At 40.4% G+C, this 20,622-nt stretch overlaps 1 protein-coding gene and 1 long non-coding RNA gene across 6 annotated transcripts in view; one reads left to right on the forward strand and one right to left on the reverse strand.

Moving 5' to 3' along the window:
- The window catches only part of SLC12A1 (solute carrier family 12 member 1), a 64,249-nt gene extending 46,623 nt beyond the window's left edge, over positions 1 to 17,626 (forward strand). For both annotated transcript variants that reach the window (XM_084817112.1, XM_084817113.1), the window contains exons 17-26: positions 860 to 1,000; positions 4,301 to 4,407; positions 5,722 to 5,804; positions 8,976 to 9,119; positions 11,866 to 11,997; positions 12,290 to 12,401; positions 12,726 to 12,812; positions 14,742 to 14,877; positions 17,033 to 17,100; positions 17,491 to 17,626. In XM_084817112.1, coding sequence (XP_084673238.1) covers positions 860 to 1,000; positions 4,301 to 4,407; positions 5,722 to 5,804; positions 8,976 to 9,119; positions 11,866 to 11,997; positions 12,290 to 12,401; positions 12,726 to 12,812; positions 14,742 to 14,877; positions 17,033 to 17,100; positions 17,491 to 17,626 — 1,146 coding nt within the window. The remainder of the gene's footprint in view (positions 1 to 859; positions 1,001 to 4,300; positions 4,408 to 5,721; positions 5,805 to 8,975; positions 9,120 to 11,865; positions 11,998 to 12,289; positions 12,402 to 12,725; positions 12,813 to 14,741; positions 14,878 to 17,032; positions 17,101 to 17,490) is intronic.
- Positions 1 to 20,622, reverse strand: part of LOC146337119 (uncharacterized) — an 88,241-nt gene that overhangs the window by 51,790 nt on the left and 15,829 nt on the right. For 3 of the 4 annotated variants that reach the window (XR_014785357.1, XR_014785358.1, XR_014785356.1), the window contains exons 2-5: positions 16,232 to 16,352; positions 15,661 to 15,780; positions 14,892 to 14,952; positions 14,674 to 14,789 (exon numbers count right to left, since the gene is read on the reverse strand). This is a non-coding gene — a long non-coding RNA (uncharacterized LOC146337119). The remainder of the gene's footprint in view (positions 1 to 14,673; positions 14,790 to 14,891; positions 14,953 to 15,660; positions 15,781 to 16,231; positions 16,353 to 20,622) is intronic. The other variant, XR_014785354.1, reaches the window with a different exon arrangement.

Raw genomic sequence — 20,622 nt, forward strand, 5'->3', positions numbered from 1 at the left:
GCAACACGCCGGCCACATGTGGCTGCCCCCTGTCCCAAATTCAGTGGCAGAAAAACACAATTCCCCCCGCCCAAATTTGGCAAGGTTAGTGCTAGGGAGCACCAAAAGGGTTAAATTTAGATTGTGTACAAGCTAAATTTGACCCCTTTAGTACTCTGTAGCTGCTATGGAGCAGCTTGCTGCTGAATTTTTTTATTTGATTTTTTTTTGGAGTGCAGCCCACAGGGGTGTTGTTGTCTGGGCATGAAAATGACCCCTGGATCTCCTGTGGTTGCCCAACCCTTTCTTATGTAATAAGGCCATGAAGAACTGACTTCTGTATGGTGGATGGGCTTGTAAACTATCTGCCATGTGTCAAGATTGCGACTCAGTTCCTGTTGGAGCATTCCTAAGGCAAGACACCATGTCAAAAGAAATGCCAGCTTGAGCAGGCTTCATTACATAAACACCATAAAAAATTAGTTATGTGAATTGACCCTAAATCACCTGAAATCCAATTACTTCCATTTAAATGAATTGTGGATTGGGCTGCTGTGTTAACCCTATGCTATTTTTTCTGAATATTTAAGAGCTACAAGGCCTACTTCTAAAGGTATATATTCAAGCTTGTTTCTGCCAGCTATCACTATACCTAAGTGGTGTTAACAGGCTTACCCTTCTTGAACAGAAAATGAGTGATGTTAGCAGCAGGTTTCATTTCAAAAGGTTGAATCTCTGTGGAACCTTTTATGGAAATGTATTTTTCCCTGACAATCTTTCCATTCCCTCACAGAGCAGATTCAGTAACTCCTTCAAAATCACACTATTGTGTGATACATAATACAAAGTCCTCTCCCTAATATATGATTGTGTCATGCAGGGCCCACGCAAGCTGTGCGTTACAGAGATGAACAGTGGCATGGCAACGAAGCAGGCCTGGCTGACAAAGAACAAAAGAAAAGCCTTTTATGCTGCAGTGGCAGCCGACAGCTTTAGAGATGGAGTCAAAAGTCTCCTCCAAGTAAGGTCTTTATTTAGCACATGCAAGAAGTATTACTTCAAAGCAGCTTCTCTTATGTGAAGAATTGCTGTTTATTCATTAAGAGCACCTGTTGCATATGTGGACAATATCTTGTAAATGCAGAACTTATCTTGAGGGCACCTCTCTTTGTACTATGGGTTATTTCAGAAACAATTCTGGTTTCAGGCTATGGAACTATGAAACAAATGAATCAATTCCATATCAAGTGAATGAGGGCCTGTAGTAAACGGAGATGCCTTAAGGTACTTCACAAATGTCTGAACCTACACATGCTCACTGCAAATGTCTTCTCTCGCCTACTGATATGCAATATATTCAACACTTTATGTCATATTGTATCACAAAACATACTTCATATAGAAAAATCAACAGTTCAGTCTTCTTACACCTTACACACGTTGGCCCAGTTTACACACAACAGTAATCCAGGGTTTTTGTTTGTTTGTTTGGTTTTAAAACCAGGTTACCATCAACAAGCCAGCACAAGACAAGCCAGAGTTCTGGGTCTGGAGTGTCCCTAGATTGTTTAGCCACTCCCATTGGCAGGCAGAGCCAAGTGGGAGTGATACAGCCAAGTGAACTAGCATGCTGACTCATTCAGGGTAAAAATCCTGGATTATTGTTGCAAGTGAATTGGGCCGCTATGGACAGATGTTTATACTGGGGAAAAGAACACGTGAGGCCCTGGCATATATTACTATATGTTAACAATGGCTGAATTCATAGACACATACAACTGGATGTTTTAACTTGCTCTGCAGTGAACAGAACTTTATGTGTTTGGGATCAGAGTGGAAATCTACTACTTACACATGATCCACCATCAAACAAAATGAATGTACTAATGCTTCTGAAATTTTGCATTTCCATTTATTTCTTTTAATTTAAAAAGCAAGCCCGTTTTTCCATCAGGAAGCACTTGCTGGTTTGTGAACATAAAAAACCTATTTTAAAAAATAACAGGGTTGTTATGAGAATAAAACGGAGAGCAGGAGGACTATGTAAGCTGCCTCCCACTCCTTGCAGGAGGATAAAAGGCAGAATATACATGCAATAAAATAAATTTTTAAAAATCAAGATTCAACCCAAACCTCAAGTGAAACCCACTTAAAACACTAATAGGCAACATTAAGATCAAAGAACAACAAAACCTGGCAGGTTTTCTTTAAGAAAAGGTTTTTCTCATCATAAGAACACAAGAAGAACCATGCTGGATCAAGCCAAGGGTCCATCTAGTCCAGCAACCTCTTCACACAGTGGCCAAGCAGCTGCCCACAGGAAACCCACAAGAAGGACATGAGTGCAACAGCACCCTTTTGCCCATGTTCCCCAACCACTGGTGTATATAGGCATACTGCCTCTGATACCGGAGGTAGCACATGACCATCAGGACTATTGCCCAGTAGGCCTCCCTAGGAAGAAAATTTCAGAGCTAGAATGCCTCCATAGAAAAAGCCCTGTCCTTGGTATCCATGGTTCTTCAGTGATGTCTTCATATAAATGTATTTGTTTAGATCAGGGCTTGGGAACCTCTTTTAGCCTGAGGCCCTGGACCTGAGGCTCCCACACCTGATTTCAATTTTCAGTTCTTTGGGCAGAGACTGACCAAACACAGGTTCAACAGACTTTCCGAAAATTTGCAGTACATTACCAAAGATTCTAGGCACAACCATTTCCCCCCTCATATATGTGAAATTCAGGGCTGGTTTACACATTTACAGTCACTTGATTTCTATAGTCAGTTGTTGTATAATTGATGATTAGCTGCTGAATGTCTGAATTGACTGGATTGAATCTAGACTTAATCATACATAGAGTAGACCTATTGAAATCAATGGGACAAGTTAGTCATGACTAACCCAACAGGCTGGTTCGCACAAGATAAGGGTGGTTAATAAGCCATGGTGGCTTGTTACCCACGTTACATGTGCCAGTTGTGTGCTGGCCCGATTTGCATAATTACTCTTGCCAGGGTTAATGAACCACTCCAACAAACCACCCTCACTGGGTTCAGACAACACAAGAAGCCATGGTGGGGGGCTTGAATTGGTGATATATTGCCTGCGGGCACCACAACCCACCATGGCTTAACCCACCGCGGCACCACAACTCACCGTTCACATGATCACCGTGATGATTGTGTGAACCAAGTCAATGCGTTTGAGGTGATGTTCAACTTCTGCCTGGGGTGTAGAACATGAGGTGGCCCTTTCACATATCCAAGCCCTCACTTGGTTTTGCAGTCATCAATTGGTAAACACGCATGTGTGAAACAAGCTTTAAGATTAGCTTATCCTTGGATCTGCAAATACCACGGTTTAACTCCAATAGAGTAAATGTCAATAACTGCTACCACCTTCACTTTCAGCCACAATTTATCTCTGTTTGTAAGCTTATGTTGCCTGCTTATCTAACTTTTTAAACATTTTCTTGAATATCTCCAAATGATAATGTGCAACTCATGGGACCCTGTAGCCTTCTTCAGTGTTCTTTGTCCTGTGTTGAATGGAAATACAGGAAAACCAGGGTCCTGGATTGAGTGTAGAGCCCCCACTGATACAGGAGGCTCTCTAGACCATTGCCCTCCACATGCCCAGGGTAAGGGAAACATTGGGGAGGGGGGCAGGGCTGGAACACTTCTCTCCTCACATTCATTCAACATGGGATGAAGAACACCTAAAGTGTTCTTTACCTAAAGGGCTAAAGTGTGCTCAGCTAGGAACAATCTCCATGGATGCTGAGAATCATACAGCCTGATCACGTGCAAGTCCAAATTCTGACTGTACTCATTAGGACTTACTCTCAACTAAGCAGACACAGGACTGCAGTCTTAAACTGAAGTAATTGCCACATAAGAAGACCTGTTCACCCCTTCCTAAATGCTAGAACTCTTTAAAGAAACATCATACCTTGCTTACGTAATAGGTGCTGTAAATGTGGGGCTATCATGTTAAAACTGAGCACACAAGCAGTAGCATGAAAACTCTGTTGATCTTAAATTATTACACTGTTCTAATGAGCATGCATCAGAAGAAATGCAAATGAGTGCTAATTTAGCAAAGCTACATTTCTGTCATCTAAAAACCATTTATAGCTGAGATGATTTAGAGCTAATCTTTATATGTGCTGCTTGGGTGCAAGCATGAAGGACACTCGCCAAATGCAATTTAATCTTAAATCCCTCCAGAACATTACTTCCGTTATCTTTTGCCATTACTCCTCATTTTGGATAAATCTTGCACATGCATCTTTTTAAACACCATGTTTTTATATTGCTAGGCCTCTGGTTTGGGCAGAATGAAACCTAATACTTTAGTGCTTGGATTTAAAAAGGACTGGAGACATGCCACTGCAGTACAAGTTGAAAATTACATGGGTGTCATACAGTAAGTTGAAGCTAGAAGTATGCTGTTTTTGCTTGAACTGAAACTATTTAGTTTCACATAAACAAATGGAGAATATACCAAAAAATTATTGAACTGAAAGATTCAAGTTTCAAGCACTACATGAAGTCTGGGGGAAAGGGAGTAAGATCACAGTTTTTCCTTTTCTGCATGTTGGTATGCAGAGTGAAACAGTGACAAAGCTTGTAGATGAGAGAAGAGAACAGCCCACATCTGTGTATTTTAATGCCCACATTACAAATTTAAACCAGTTTCAAAACTGTTCAGTTCTCATGGCTCCCAGTCAAGGAACTCTGGAAATTGAAGTATGACCAAAAAATTAGGGCTCTCCAACAAAGAATTCATGGCTGTCTCACGGAATCACGATTCCTAGAGTTTTTTGGAATAATCCATGACCATGGCCATTAAGTTAGTTTCAGACTAATTTACATTTGTAGTCTGGATATGCCCTTGAAATATGAAGGTCATTCCATGTAAAAGGTCAAGGGTAGAATAGCTTTGTCAAATACACAGGAGCCTGCAGAAAATTTCAACATAAAGAACAATTGAGCATTTATCTCAAGCAAATTCTACCCTGTGCTTCCTCTATGGCTCAAAGATGTCAGAGGGAGTGCCAAGATTTTTTTCTCCATTCTTTAAAATCCAAAGCAGCCTCGGTAGACTGAATCTGAGTGCTTAACACTTTTCCTTCTTGTTTTTTTAAGCTCAAACTTAAGCTCATAGCCCTGAGGAGCTTTTTCAGCAGCAGGGGGAAAGGTGCAGGGAAGATATAGGGACCATGTATCTTTCCACGCATGGATGTAAAAGGCACTTGGGAAGGTGATTTTGAGCCACACACTTCCTCCACTCATATGAAACCAGTTCAGATTGCTTTGGATTCTCTCTCTCTCTCTCTCTCTCTCTCTCTAACACACACACACACACGGGGGGGGGGGGGTACACATGGAAATAATTGTGGAACTCTGCATAAGGTTTTGTTTTAACCGGTCTTGTAGGGGCTTTAAAGCAGCCTAAGTAGTGATAGATGCAGCAGTAGTGGAGGTAAATGTGGGGAAAAGATGAGAACTGGACAGGATTTGAAAAGATGGTGAAGCAAGGCACAGCAGTCAAATATAGACGATGGACCAAGGAATGCAGTTGTGTTCAAGAGAAAATGTTCAAAAATTGATTAATCTTAGAAATCCAATGTAAAAAATGTCTAAATAAACATTACCGAGTTGCTTCCAATCAGTATTTCACTGTTGTGGAAAGAAATGCATGTATATATATACAATTTTTATTTACCCTCTGTTTCAGTGATGCATTTGACTTTGAATTTGGTGTGATAATTGCTCGAATAAGCCAAGGGTTTGACATATCACAAGTCCTCCAGGTTCAAGGTATGTCAAGACTTAATTAAGTGAATTTCAGATAATTCCTACACTAGAGGTATGTTTTCTGTAAATAAAAATATAATAACCCCACTGGTTTATCAACACACCAGCCTTAGGAAATCTTGCTCAATTACTTTAAGACATGAGCATTAATATTGTTAATTATCTTCTCTGGAGATTGGGAGCTCTTACAATATATGTAATTAGTGGAAATCTTTATCATATTAGTAATAAAAGAAATTGGGGGGAGACTGCCTAATGGAAATCTATGCACACAATTTTGGCGTGGAGGTCATTAACTAGTTATAACTATGTTAAGAGAGCTGTGCTGTCCCAGTGGATGGCCAGTGCAAGAGTTTCAAGAGAATACCCCAGTCCTAAAAAAAACTCAGGATAGGATCCAAACTGTCAGGAGTTTTCTGTTTATAGAAACAGAATACTCCCCAGGTGCATGTAAAATTTCAGTTTACATACAGAGTATTTCCCCACTTATAGAACAGAACAGAAGTCTCTGTGCTTGTAAAATTTCTCATGTCAGAACTGGCAGACTATGTCCAGTCTGAGCTGATGAAGGCCATGGACAGCCCAGGAAGCAGAAGTCCCATTTAAGTGGTCAGGGATGGATAGTGATAACAGGAACCAACTTGGCAGACAGTTCAATCTATGTCCAAGATCTCAGGGGTGAGAGTGATGGAAAGTGCAGGGCACACTTAAGATGGGCACATACGCAGGATATCTGATATCTAGACCTGGAGAACAAGGATGGTTGAATATAGGACCTTCAGGTCCTTGGACAGGTCACTGGGAATTAACTACTGGTTTTGTGGCATCCCAGTTCCAACTGAGTTCTTATATCCCTCCTGGCTACTCCTCTCAGGCTTCATCCCCACTGGCCCTTAAAGGGGCAGCTCTTGGGTCTGGAGTTGAGCACTCTATTGCCTCTTAGTCAATAGACATTTTGTGTATTGCCTGAGCCTACAGTGGAAAGCAGGCACTGCAGAGTATAACGATCCTGCCTTGGAGGGGCCTGGCCCTTCAAGGGACTCTGGCTCAAAGGGTCCTACCTCTGGGGGGCCTAGTCTGCGGGGGGGGGGGTTGAGTTCCAGGGTTCCTGGCTCTCAGGCTCAGGGCTCACACCTCTGCAGCTGGTACTGGCTCTCCTGATCTGGCTAGCTCTCGCTCCATATATGAGTCCTGGTTGCTGTTTGAGATTGGGATCATGACTGAGGCTATTATATGCTTTTAAATAGGATTCTAATGCAATATGCACACAATCATGACAAATTCTCTAATAGGGAAGAGTTCTGATATGTACAGCTTATTTTGGGGGTCCTTTTTACTGAGAAAGTTTGGCTATTCCCTGCTTCTTGAGAAATCTTTGGCTGGCATGATAACAAAGGCCACTTCACATGCTATGAATGTTAGCTTGCATCCAAGTATAGATAATCAAATGCAACAAGAGATTTTTCACTTTTTGTATATATGCTAGGATTCTCAGTGCATAGGCACTATGCAAATGGGGATGGGTAGTAAACCTGTGTCCCTTCTGTATAATGCTATTGTAATGGATGAAGGGGCCCTAATTCAGTTGAACTCATCTTTCATTCCAGAGAATTTCTACTAGGAGAGAAACTCCAAATAAAATCAAGACACCAATCTTTAAGTCCAATAGATACCTCTTGGTGTGTCTTCAGGAATTAGCTTAAAATAAATACGAGTGGTAGGTGGCAGTATTGCAACCGAAACTCTCCCCACGACCTGAGTTCGATCTCAGCGGAAGCTGGGCCTCGGGTAGCCGGCTCAGGTTGACTCAGCCTTCCATCCTTCCAAGGTCGGTAAAATGAGTACCCAGCTTGCTGGGGGAAAGGTAGTCACGACTGGGGAAGGCACTGGCAAACCACCCTGCTATAGTCTGCCATGAAAACACCAGCGCAAGCGGAGTCCCTCTAGGGGTCAGTAATGACCCAGTGCTTGCACAGGAGGAACCTTTCCTTTCCAGAACAATAATGCAGAATTACAACTCTCTGCTGCCACCTACTGCCTTTTCTCATTTCTGTTCACAGTTTATGCACGATGCAGATGGAAGGCACAGGATCTAACATAGCAAGCCACAAACAAAATTAATAACCTAATGAAGTATTTAAGATGGGTGATCCTATGCCCAAAAAAGAAAATTCACTTTCTGATCAAATTGGAACGTAGCAATAAATACTGCTAAATTGTTTGCCATAGTCTAGTATATAGAATAGAATTTAGGAAAAAAGCGATTCGTCGAACTGTCTAGCGATTGTGGTTGGATTGCATCCACGAGGCTAGGCTTATGATCATATCATAGAGAACTAAAGTAATATTTTAACCTAACATGGGTTATATTCCCTGTTTGTATCTATCACCTGCCACTTCTATTGCTTAAAAATAGTCAGGAAAATAAATGATATTTTGACCTCTCTATGAAGATGTATCCCATCAGATTACAATGCAGTAATAGCAGACACCAATCCCACACCATTAGAGTAAAATACTCAAAATACTAAGAAACAGACATAATAGCCTAAAAGCAACAAGAAATTACAGGTGATCCTTTAAAAAATATCCTAAATTCTGAACAGATCTGGTGATAATGTTTAAGAAGATGACTGGAAACAGATAGATTGGGGGGGGGGGTGTTTACATTCCACTACAGCATTTTGTTTTGAAAGGACAATCAGTTCTTTAGTTTTGACTAAATGTGATAGTGGTTATAAGCATGCTAGAACCATGCTGTCATGTGGGAATCTAATTTAAAGGAATTATACTCTCGCTACTATCTGAAGACTATTTTCTCTAAAGAACTAGATAGACATGTTCTTATTTGCAGAATTATTTATCTAAAACTATTTCAACAAGAGTATCCTTCAAAAATGCAGTGAAACAAAATACAGAAAGGAAATATTTGTCCTGGACATGTTTTCAGTTTAAGTATGCATACACTTATGGATATCTGAGGTGGGAGGTCAACACCAGAATCTCTGGAAAACTGGGTTTGTCTCCATTTAAGGGTCTTGTCTGCTATTAGGCAATTGTGGTCAGTGAAAATAAAACATTTAGGTCTAAATTTACTTTAGGCTCAGAGAGATGCAAGTACCACAAGTGGATATTATTGTTATTTATATTGCCAATCTTGCATTCCGTTAACAGAGGAATTGAAGAAGCTGGAACAGGAGAGGCAAGCCCTAGAAGCTACCATTAAAGACAGCGAATTTGAAGAAGGAAATTGTGGTATCCGTAGATTCTTTAGAAGAGCCACCAAGCTCAACATTACAAAGACTATGCCCAGAAAAGGCAAGATGTGTAGTTGAGAACAAAATATATGTAATAGGTCGCTGGTCAGCAAGCTCACTGGTCAGTTTTCCTGAAGGGTCATTTTGAGGAAGGAACAATTTACAGTTTAGGGATCATCGTTTCAGTTTGTTAAAGCAAAAACAACAAAGGGTCTTGTGGCAGCTTACAGAAAGGTTTATTATGACATATGTTTTCACGGATTCTTTATTATTTTTGAGAAGGGAGCTATAAGTGGAGGGTCAAGACCTCAAACTCCATTCCCCAAGTTAGTTCACTGAGAATTCCTGCAGATGGCAGTCCTCCATTCCCTGACCTCTGCGGGGCAGGCTGGACATTTCAAAGGGTTCATTTAGCTCAAAATCTGACTCCTGGTTTCCAGCATTCTTTTAAGCCCCTTTCACGAGTTCTGAAAGACATCAAAGCTAACGCATGAGGAGAGGGAGTGCTGTAGACCCGCCTTCTTCTCATGCATTTCCATTGCCCTGTCCTCATGGAGTGAGATTTTTTGAAGAGGAGAGACTCCTATATCCATGGAGGTTCTCCACACAATTAAGAACCCTGGTTTTCCACCATTCTCAATTATGTGGAGAGCCTCCACAGATAAAGGAGGTTCTCCTCTTCAGAAAGTCACCCTCCACAAGTACAAAGTGATGGAAACCCACATGGAGTGGGGCAGAACTTGAGTGTCCCTCCCCCTCAGATTCAGTTAGTTTGGGGTTGAGGAAGGAGCTGATGCTTGAGCTCCTTAGAATGGCCAATTACAAATCACCAAAAAAGAGAAGAGGACACCGATTAGCATAAAATTTTCCTATACTTTCTTAATCTATAGGTTCAAGTTTGAAAATGATTAATAGAATATAATTTAAGTAGGAATGCAATACATCTCACCATAGTGAGGAAGACTGAGACAAGGTGGCCTTGGTGCCTGCTCAGTCTGCTGTCTGGTTTATTAATCTTTAAATTAGACTTGGATTGGACAGTCCTTCTAACACAAAATGCCCTCAAAGATAAGCCTGTCTCCTGTAAAGTAGGGCACATGACTACCCTAGAGTTCCCCCAGTCATGGAGCTGGCTTTGGTTGTAGGAATGTTTCCAGTGGAGACGCACTGCCTCCTCACCCTGCATAAGCTAGGCCCTGGGGAGAGCGAATGGGGAAGGAGTTAAGGAGGGCCTGATGGAAAGCAGGCAGGAGAAGATAGGAACAGGAGATAGGTGCCAAGGACCCCTCAAGACCATAGACATGGCTATAACCTGGGAATCTGAGTGTGGATTTTTCGGGGCTGGGGGCTCAGAGCCACTGTAGAAACCACCTCAGAATTGCTCAGGGAGGGTGAAAAGAGGCCATTCTAGTGGGCAGGGAGGGGAAGGAGTAGAAGAGGCCTGGATCTGCTTGATCGAAGAGCCTGACTGTCGCCCTCCCACTCGCTGCCTAGAAAATGTTTAAAACAGAGGAACAGGAGGCTGTAAAAGCCTCTGTCCTCCTCCTCCCCTGCCTGGCTCTTGAACAGACACAGGATTTCAGAGCCCTTTCTCTGTTGGGCATCAATCCCTTAAGATTGCGCTCTAAGTATTTCTATTATTAACCTAACACAAGTAAAAGGATAAAAACTGAGACCCAAGATAACCCAAGATAATAACAGCTAGGTAGGCTGGGCCCACCCTTTCAAATAATTAGGGGGGCTGGGCCCATCCTGAATTCCACCCCTGGCCTACTTTTAAAGTTATGGTCACAACCCTGTATATGTTATGCCTTTATCTGAAAGCAGTTTGTCATAGCTTAACTAGCAGTTTAACCAAGCAAGAACATATTATAGGAAATGAACTATGAGAGTAAAAGAGTTTTAGACCCCTTTTCCTCTACACATAACTCAATGGATTGTGGTAGTTTTAAATGAGTATTTAATGAGGTTCAGCACAGCTTCTGTTGGCAGAAAGATTTCCAATTTCTTTAAAAACCTCATCTTTCTCTTGTAATTTGTCAGGTAGAATTATTTTTTAAAAATCTGTCTGCATGGTGGAGCAGAAGCCAGAGAAAGAAGTGTTATGTCAGAAAGCACAATTTGCCTGGAACTCTTTGTAAACATTAAATTGCATGCAAAAATTATGATCAAGTTACTTTTTTTTTCACTAATGGAATATGAATTTGTAGCAGACTGGGATAACATACATCTATAAATAGAACTATGTAATGCATCGCAAAATGTAAGCCATTTTAAAAAAAATCATATTTCATAGCTGGTCAGGCACCTAGCAGCTTGATCACTTAGAAACCAGGAAGCACTGCTGAATTAAAGAGCATGAAACTCTGTGGGTTCAAATGGGCCTTTGTATATTCTTGATTCAGTGCTATAGCCCATTTCAACCAATGACACTTAAGGATGACCAAGGGAAGAGATGAGGATGGACTTCTTAGCCTGTACTAGTTCGATGACATCCACTTTCAGTTGTGTAAACTAGTCTGGGGTGAGGAGTAGTTTACACATATTTTGCGTATTTTCTCTGACTATTCACACGTCTTGCATCATGCCTGGCCAGGCATAGCAATCCCTGGTCTATATAACCTAAAAATGTAGGAGCAAAAGCTTACTGCAGAATAACCCTAACGCCCACCCAAACCCTTGAAATGCTCACTGCCTAAATATGCATTTTTACTGTAATCAATACATTATAAGTGCTAAAACTGTATTTGTGGAGCTCTTTCAGTGATTGTGCACAAAAGCCCTGAGTATGCCCCATCTTACTTCAGGCAGCAGCATTAACACAATCTCTTCAATGCATGTGGGGGAATTCAATCAACGGCTACTTGAAGCTAGCACTCAGTTTAAAAAGAAGCAAGGAAAAGGTACCATTGATGTGTGGTGGCTGTTCGATGACGGAGGTAAGCCATGCAAAGGAACATCACGCAGGTGGGAGTGGGGGGAATTGTATACCCAATGTAGGATTTGCAAAAAAAGAAGAATAGTACTCGAGTGCCATTTTTGACAGAATGGCGGGTAGAAGTCACATAAATAAATAAATAAAGTTTTCTGAACATTTAACTTGACAAAAAGTCTGGGCAAATATACTTTTAATAGTAATAAAACTAGTTTTATTTTTATTATACAGTGTTCTAATTTGTTTATTTTTTAATATGATTTGAATATTTAATTTGATCTAATTTGTTCACCCAGGGCTAATACTCCTAATTCCATATATTCTCACTCTTCGGAAAAAATGGCAAGATTGTAAATTAAGGATCTTTACTGGTGGAAAAGTCACTCGCCTTGAAGAGGAGAAGTTAATGTAAATATGCCTTCTATCTTCTCCTTTATTGTTTACAGAGACTATATGCACATTGCAGAGAGGGAGAAAATGAAATTGCTATTAATGGCATATTATCAATCCTATCTACAGGATTGTTATAAGAATCACTCAGATAATGCATATGGAGCTATTTGAAGTCTCTTGTAGTAGTAGTATCAACCCTTCCATATTTTATCTCCATACATCTTTTGTTCTGAGGTCTTTTCAATGCCATAAACATGCCCTTTGTCTGCTCTTGTTGTCTTTCTTTATCAGTCTTCAGAATCATGACACTTAAAAATACACATTCCCTTTTGTTTTCAGGATGGCTTCACTTTTAAGTAAATTCAGAATAAAATTTGCTGACATTAATATAATTGGTGACATCAATATGAAACCCAACAAAGAGAGGTAAGAACAGTTTAAAAATATTTAAAGTCAGGAATTGAAATGAATGAAAACAGTTTGGATTTTATTTTAATAGTTTTCTAAGGAAGCCACCCAGAACTTGTAGGAGTTGAGGGTGTAAAACGGTACACAGATATTTTATTGAGCAAAACCAACAATTTCCCTTTACCACTATGGTACCATTAGCCTCCATCTTGCTTCAGTTATTTGATAACCACATAAACATAAATAAGCAAAGCAGCAAATTTGCTTCAATGGGAATAGCCTTGCTGTGGGGTGGAGTGGGAGGAGAAAAAAAAATCAAACAACATTTGGAAATGTTCACTCTAGTGCTCCAGAGAGGGTAACACATACTGCCAAAGAGAAATTGAGTTTTAACATCTTCTTGAAATGGGAGGTAGATGAGATCTACATCTGCTGTGGTAGATGAGAGGGGCAAATAGCTTTGCACTTTCTTTTTTTTCTTTTTAAAGAGCAGTATGAGTATTGATGTGGACATTTGGATGAGCATGTATTTTCACACAAGCCCCCTAATAACAACAACAATGGCTACAACATAGAGTTAAGTGTGCTGAAGTCCATTGATTTTGATGCTTAATTTTGTGTTGGACTATAGCTAATAATAATACCATTCTGGGCATATGTGCAAAGACAGACGTGTGTAATTTAACATGCCACCATCTAATGGATGCCCACGACAGTCATGCTGTGTACACACATGTACTGCAGTTACACTGGTTGTCCTTCTGTTCTGGGGTACAAATTTGAATGCTCTGGAAACCTTACAAATTGATTTGACCAGAGTCCATGGTGGGTTTTGTTCAATGAGAAGTGATATATAAATATTGATCATCATCATCATCAGTGTGTGTGGAACAACAAATGGTGGCTTCACATACCACCTTCACACCTTTGAATAGCTATCATCCATAAATAGTCTATGGCCACTATCCAACACAGCTTTGGAAAGGTAGGAAAGGTTCCTCCTGTGCAAGCACCTGGTCATTACTGACCCCTAGAGGGATGCCTGCTTATGCTGGCGTTTTCATGGCAGACTATAGCGGGGTGGTTTGCCATTGCCTTCCCCAGTCGTGACTACCTTTCCCCCAGCAAGCTGGGTACTCATTTTACCGACCTTGGAAGGATGGAAGGCTGAGTCGACCTGAGCCAGCGACCTGAGCCAGCTACTGAGCCAGATACCGCTGGGATCGAACTCAGGTCATGGGGAGAGTTTCAGTTGCAATGCTGCTGCCTACCACTCTGCGCCACACGAGACTCAACACAGCATTAAAGGTAAAGGTAAAGGTGTCCCCAACCAGTCGTGTCCGACTCTAGGGTGCGGTGCTCATCCCCGTTTCTAAGCCGAAGAGCCAGCGCTGTCAAATAACCGATTGATTTCAACAAGTTTAAGGGCACAATCCTATGCATGTTTACTTGAAGTAAGTTCTACTGTATTGAATGGGATTTATTCCCAGGCAGGTCTGCATAGGATTGCAGCCTAAGCGCACCTAAATGGTGGACTGTGGCCTAAATAGCTACTTCCATTATAGTTTTAATGTTACAGTCAACTATAGTAAAGGGAGTCAAAGCTAGCACTATAAGTACTATGTAGGGGAGCATCAAATGAAAAAGTCTCGTTTTCTTCTTGTATACAGAGCCATGAATATACTACACTTTGATACAATGTATTATATTGCAACAAAGAAAATGACATATGAGATATTAACTGAGTACAGTGATAAATGTAGACCTGTCTAGACAAGGTGTAGCCCCAGTGGCGTTGCACAGTTATAACTGAGCATAAAAACTAATGCATGCAGTCTAAAAATGTTGAATGGAACTCAGCTACAGTTCTACAGCCTACCTTAGAATATCCATGAAATAATGAGTTCAGGTCCTGCTGTGAATCCTCCTTTATAATTTCTGTTACAGCTGGAAATTCTTTGAAGAGATGATTGAGCCATACCGCCTTCATGAAAGCTGCAAAGATTTAAAAATTGCTGAGAAATTAAAGAGAGAGGCACCATGGAAAATCACTGATGCAGAGCTAGAAGCATTCAAGGAGAAGGTAAAGAGACATACCTGCCATTACCCTTGATGCAGTAAGATGGTTAGTTGAAAAAGAAAATAGTCCACATGTAACCTGAGAATCGTAAAGCAAATTTGGTGGGTTAGGAAAAATGCAGGAGGGGAGATTAAGGTATTTTCTACATGAGGCATTTGTCATGTGCTTATCCCTACTCACAGTTGTTTATGGGTTCTTTAGACAACAACATGACCTTCCAGTTTTGCTTCTGTCTCTAACCAACACTTTCAGAGAGTTTTTTAAGAGCAGGGAAAATGCAACATTTAATTGTGAAAGCAAAATAAAGTGCAATTTCCTCTTGTGTATTTGCACTATTCCACTATACTACAGCGCCACCTAGAGGTTATGTAGCAGCAAAGCAGGGAAGGAAATGCTCCTCGTGTAGTACTCGAATCTTAATTCTGCAACAAAAGCACAAGTAGATACAGCGGATTAACAGCCAGTTAACAGCCTTGTGTAGAGAAGCTCTGATTCTGGATCCAGCATGTTGTACTTAATTTGTAAAACAAAGACCCACAAACAGTGGTTAATTACTAACAAGAGAGATATTGGGGCTTATGCTTGTCCTGGAAAATTCATGTTCTCACAGGAATCCTTGGTCCTTATTCAAGATAGGGTTAGGCTGCTGGCCCAAGAAATGTATAGTTAAGAAAGCTTTTTAATGCTAATTAAAATACCGACTTTAAAAAATAGAAAGGAGTATAAAATGCCACCCACTGCAAAGGTTGTAGTGGACATGTACTAAGTTGTGATAGGTTCACCTACCTGATCTTATTGCTCACATCAAAACCATGCCTCTTATAAAAGATGAAAGAGCAGTGTTAAGGGCATCTATACTTGGGAGACTGCGCTACTCTTCTGTCTTTCTCAAAAAAGTCAGACTTTCTGTAGCAAGAAATAGAGAGACAGTTTAGGGAAAACAGAGGAGGGCAATAAATGGATAACTTTGTTTGGACACCCATGTGAGTGAAAAGGGCACGGTGTGGAGATTCCACATTAAACATCTAGTGTGAACTGCCCCTAGAATTTAAAACAAGCTTCAGGGAAGGATCATAGTAAGCCCTGCCTGAATTAAACCATGGAGGAACACTCTCAGACCTAGTTGCTCTACCTCCTGATTTCATATTGGAAGGCAGTGGCTGTAGTTTCTCAGCAGGTAAGGAAAGCAATCTGCATATACTCAGAGGCACACAATTATCCAACCAGCCATCAGAGGCAGAGAAAAGACAGTACAGCTAATATATGGGATACACAATCTAACACAGAATTCTGCAAAAATGTCTGTGATCTAACACCAAAAATCTTGCAGAAATTAAGCATTGTAACTAGTTCTTACTATGCACTGGAAGGTGGCCACAGGTGGTGTCAGCAGCATGCAAGAGTGTCAGGTGTTGATACCAATCCTGGGATGCACCTGGACCAGCCTTCCCCAGCTGGGGGATGCTGGGAGTTGTGGTCTGGAAAAAAAAGGGGGGAACGGGGAAAAAAAAAAACTAGTTCTTGTATTGTTCTAGTAATAAGTGTGTTAGCCATGCAAACTTAGGAAATATGTTATATTTTCTGGGTAGGGAACAATCTGTAGGATACACAGAATATATTTTGTATTATCTCTAAAGGGTAGCATTTTTTTGAAAAGGTCCCAGGGGAAGCCGAGAAATTGTTGATCTTCAGTAGCATCATCAACCCAATGGAGTATAAGAGTAATTATAGACTTAAGACTTCATCCAGCTCTTAATTTATCTAGGTAAATTATCTATATAATAAATTTACATAAGTATTATACTTCATAGCCATCAGTATTTCATGAAGCAAGAGACTGAAAATAAATATGGGTGCCTATTAATTTGACAGTGATAACAGAAAACAGAATGTTCCATAAAATAAAATGTTTTCCCCCAACCAGGCATAGTAAGTTTCCTCCCTCCAATTTACATGCAAAGTAACAAATAAATAATTGTACTTTAGAGGAGTCACATTACAGACAGTGGGCTTAACGAAAGGCAGAATTGGTAATACATCATGCCATTATGTCAAACAATAATTCACACAGAAGTATGACATTCTCATGATCGCTCAGCTTTAAGCATTCGAATAGAAACCATCATTTTTCTATTGCAATCTGTTGTGTTTTAAACAGAGCTACCGCCAGGTCCGTTTGAATGAACTCCTACAGGAACACTCTAGGGCTGCTAATCTGATTGTTCTGTAAGTTATACAATTTTAATTTTCATTTGTATTTTAATTTGTATTTTAATCTGGACATTTTTAGTTGAACAAGTGTACTGAGAGAGTATTAGGCAAGAACTCAAGGTTGAACTATAATGGTTCACTGAAGTTCATTTGTGTCCACAAGGCCCTATATCTGGAGGGTGAGGGGGGGAGCTATGCACAGGCTTTTGTTGACCCTTTAGATAAGAAGTGCACTTTTTTATCTAAGCAAGGAGTATGTGAAAACAAAGCAGCACCCTTTTCCTTATAACTGCCAATTTTAAATTTCATCCAGGGCTGGAAAAACCCTAGAAATGCTATGATAGTGAAATATCACTGTATTATTGATTAGTTTTACTAATACTATCATCATATTTAATTTAACAGGAGCCTACCTGTGGCAAGAAAAGGAATTATATCTGATTACCTCTATATGGCTTGGTTAGAAATTCTCTCAAAGAATCTGCCTCCAGTTTTACTTGTCCGAGGCAACCACAAAAATGTGCTAACATTTTACTCTTAGCAAGCAACACCTGGAATCTATCATATGCATTTTGCACACAGCGAAGTCACTAACATCTTGAATAAATTCTAATGAGCAAAAGGATCTCAGGGGCTGCATTCACATGTCATAATACACCAGGATTCTTATTCTGGCTTATTGTGAACAAGCCAGCATGCCTGTTCATGCTGTTCAATCACTCCCACTTGGCTCCTCCTGCAAGTAGGAGTGGCTAAACAACGACAGACCTCCTGTCCATGTTTATTGTGGTGTATGGACTGGGAACTCTGGCTTGTCTCTCCCCAGACAAGCCAGAGTCATACACCATGGTATGTTCTTGGCTTATGACTCTGGTTCGTCTGGGGAGAGACAAGCCGGAGTTCCAGTTCACATGTCTCAAACAAACCAAAGATGGATGGCCCGTGGTTTGTTGAGCAGCTCCCACTTGCAGCAGGAGTGATGTGGCAGCATACACCAGCACACTGAGTCGTTCACAATGTGTTCTAAAGAATTTTGGCTTATTGTGACTTGTGAATATATTCCCCAGGGTACTGAAAAATCAATTTAGTATCACCATCTGACAGCAAAATCCACATCATATGTACAAACAGTGATTTCAGTTCTCTGAGTGCCAGTCCTTCAGCCAAAACATTCACACACATGCAGAAGACTTGGGGGAACCCCAAGGTTTGTGGGAATAAAAAATAACTTTAGAAAAACACTTGGTGGGAACTCCCCTCCATGAAACAGTCCAAAGACTAAATATATTCAATGGCCATGGAATGTTGTCACACTGTTGGAGAGGGAGGAAAACAGGGGCAGGGTGGGAGGAATGGAAAGGGGTATCCTTACAGAATTTACACTGCAACATTTTGTTGTAGGTCCCACTTGTATCCCATGTTTCTAAAGTATATATCATAAGGGAAAAACAATCTTTTGAGATGACATTATTTTGCAGAGGATTCCGATTACCTAATTGGCAAGAGTGCATTAACTTCTAACACTGCAGGCCTGTTGTCCAGGAAATAAGAGTGCATAGGTTTCTAACCACACTGGCCACCCCTCAATTTACTTCCATCACACCTCCAGCTTTATCCATTTTTTAAAAATGTAGTGCAATAGCTGCACTACACCCATATAACTTCAATATGTTTTGTGTTCCATCAGTGGAAGGGGATTCGGACACAATCCTATTCCTGTTCAGCCAGTGTAATTCAGGGATAGGACTACACCACAATGACAATGGATTAAACAAATGTTCAAACTATTGCATAGAGATAAGTTGCAATCACATTAAATCACTATACACTTAGACAAGTTTCAAAGAAAAATTAATTATAACTTAATTTTTGTACAAGATTTCATATGAACATTATGAATTCTCTAGATTTATCTCAAGAAATGTAATGAAATATATTTTGTTAAATTGTCACAGGGCTTTGAAATAGATTTGATATTCTTTTTCATGTCTGTTTAAATCTTTTCTGACCAGTATAAAATATTTAAATCGCTGGACTTATAATAATGTTGAGTATTTTAACAAGAAATAAACTGTGAATTAAAATATGAGTTCTACAGTGTTTATTCTTATATGTCTTGATGTACAGATTTTTATTGTTTTACCATTAACATCAAGTTTCAGAGGGGTATCTGTTAGTCTGTTGCAGCACAAATTTCAAAGAGTCCTGTAGCATCTTCAACACTAACAAATTAATTATGGCATAAGGCAGCTTTCATGGACTAGCATCCATCATCAGATGGATGAAGTGTTATCCTGACATGGGCACGGAGAGAAAAAGTAGTAAACAGTGGAAATGCAAAGCATACGAACTGTGACAATTCAACTGAAGTTTAAATGTATGCAAACAGAACACAGTAACTATTAACAACAGCAGTATTTGCTGCAAACGCATCTTTTTCTTTTCAAGTTTTGCTAATTAAACACATTTTGATCCGCAACGGTTGAATTTACATTACTCGGACTTCACAGCAGTGTTTGCTCTGTAGAGCAATCGTTCTTCAAGCCATAAACTGTTGTCATTGTAGAAAAGCCTTGTATTTAACAACTTGCCTGGTAGCCATGGCCAAACAGGAACTTCATGCAGGCAAGCGCATGGAATTTCATGTGGCCAAATAAGCACGCTGGTGAAGGGACAGATTGCTCCCTCCCTCCTCAGCCAGCCAGCCTGTTTGGTTTCCATGCTAGCTGTGAAGGAAGGAACGTCTCCTCCTCTACAACTAGCATGGAAGTACAGTGGCCTGATGGAGTGGGGTCAGACTGCTCCATCCCCCCAGCAAATTTATTTAGTGTTTTTCTTCCATTATCAAATTCAAGGTGGCATACATGATTCCCAGGTGATCTCCCATCCAGGCAATGGCCAGACATATTTTGGCTTAGCTTCAGGAAGCTAGTTGTAACATGTACCTTCAGACCATGCCAAAGACCAAAAAGATCACCAACCAGTTTTCTTCATGCTGGATGACTGTACTGAACTCATAAAGTTGTCTTACACTGATTCAGACCATTGGTCCATCTAGCTTAGTATTGTCTACTATGATACTGGCAGTGGCTGTCTAAGGTTTCTTTCCCAGCCCTGCTTAGAGATGCCAGAGATTAAACCTGGGACCTTCCACATGCAAAGCAATAGAAATGCTGCTTACTAGCCTCTTAGCAGGCTAGTAAAAAAATGTTGCAAACTAGTAACTTGAGTAGGCTTATTTACAAGGTTGTAGAAGCACTGTATGCTTGGCAGTGCTTCTATGGAAAAAAATGTTCTCTTTTCTCTGATGATTCAGCAAGGTGCATTATTTAATCACGCTTTCCAGAAGGGTAGCCATGTAAGTCTCTTGCAGCAAAAACTACAAAGAGTCTTGTGGTACTTAAAGATTAATGAATTTATTATGGCATAAGCTTTCATCGACTATAGTTCACTTCATCAGATCTGTGAAGTGTTATCCTGTAACTCATAGGCATATATATATATTTGTTGTTCAGTCGTTCGGGGGGATTGTAAACA

The sequence above is a fragment of the Heloderma suspectum genome, chromosome 11, assembly GCF_057233095.1.
Source record: "Heloderma suspectum isolate Gila_16-S chromosome 11, 16-S_ref, whole genome shotgun sequence".
NCBI lineage: Eukaryota > Metazoa > Chordata > Lepidosauria > Squamata > Helodermatidae > Heloderma > Heloderma suspectum.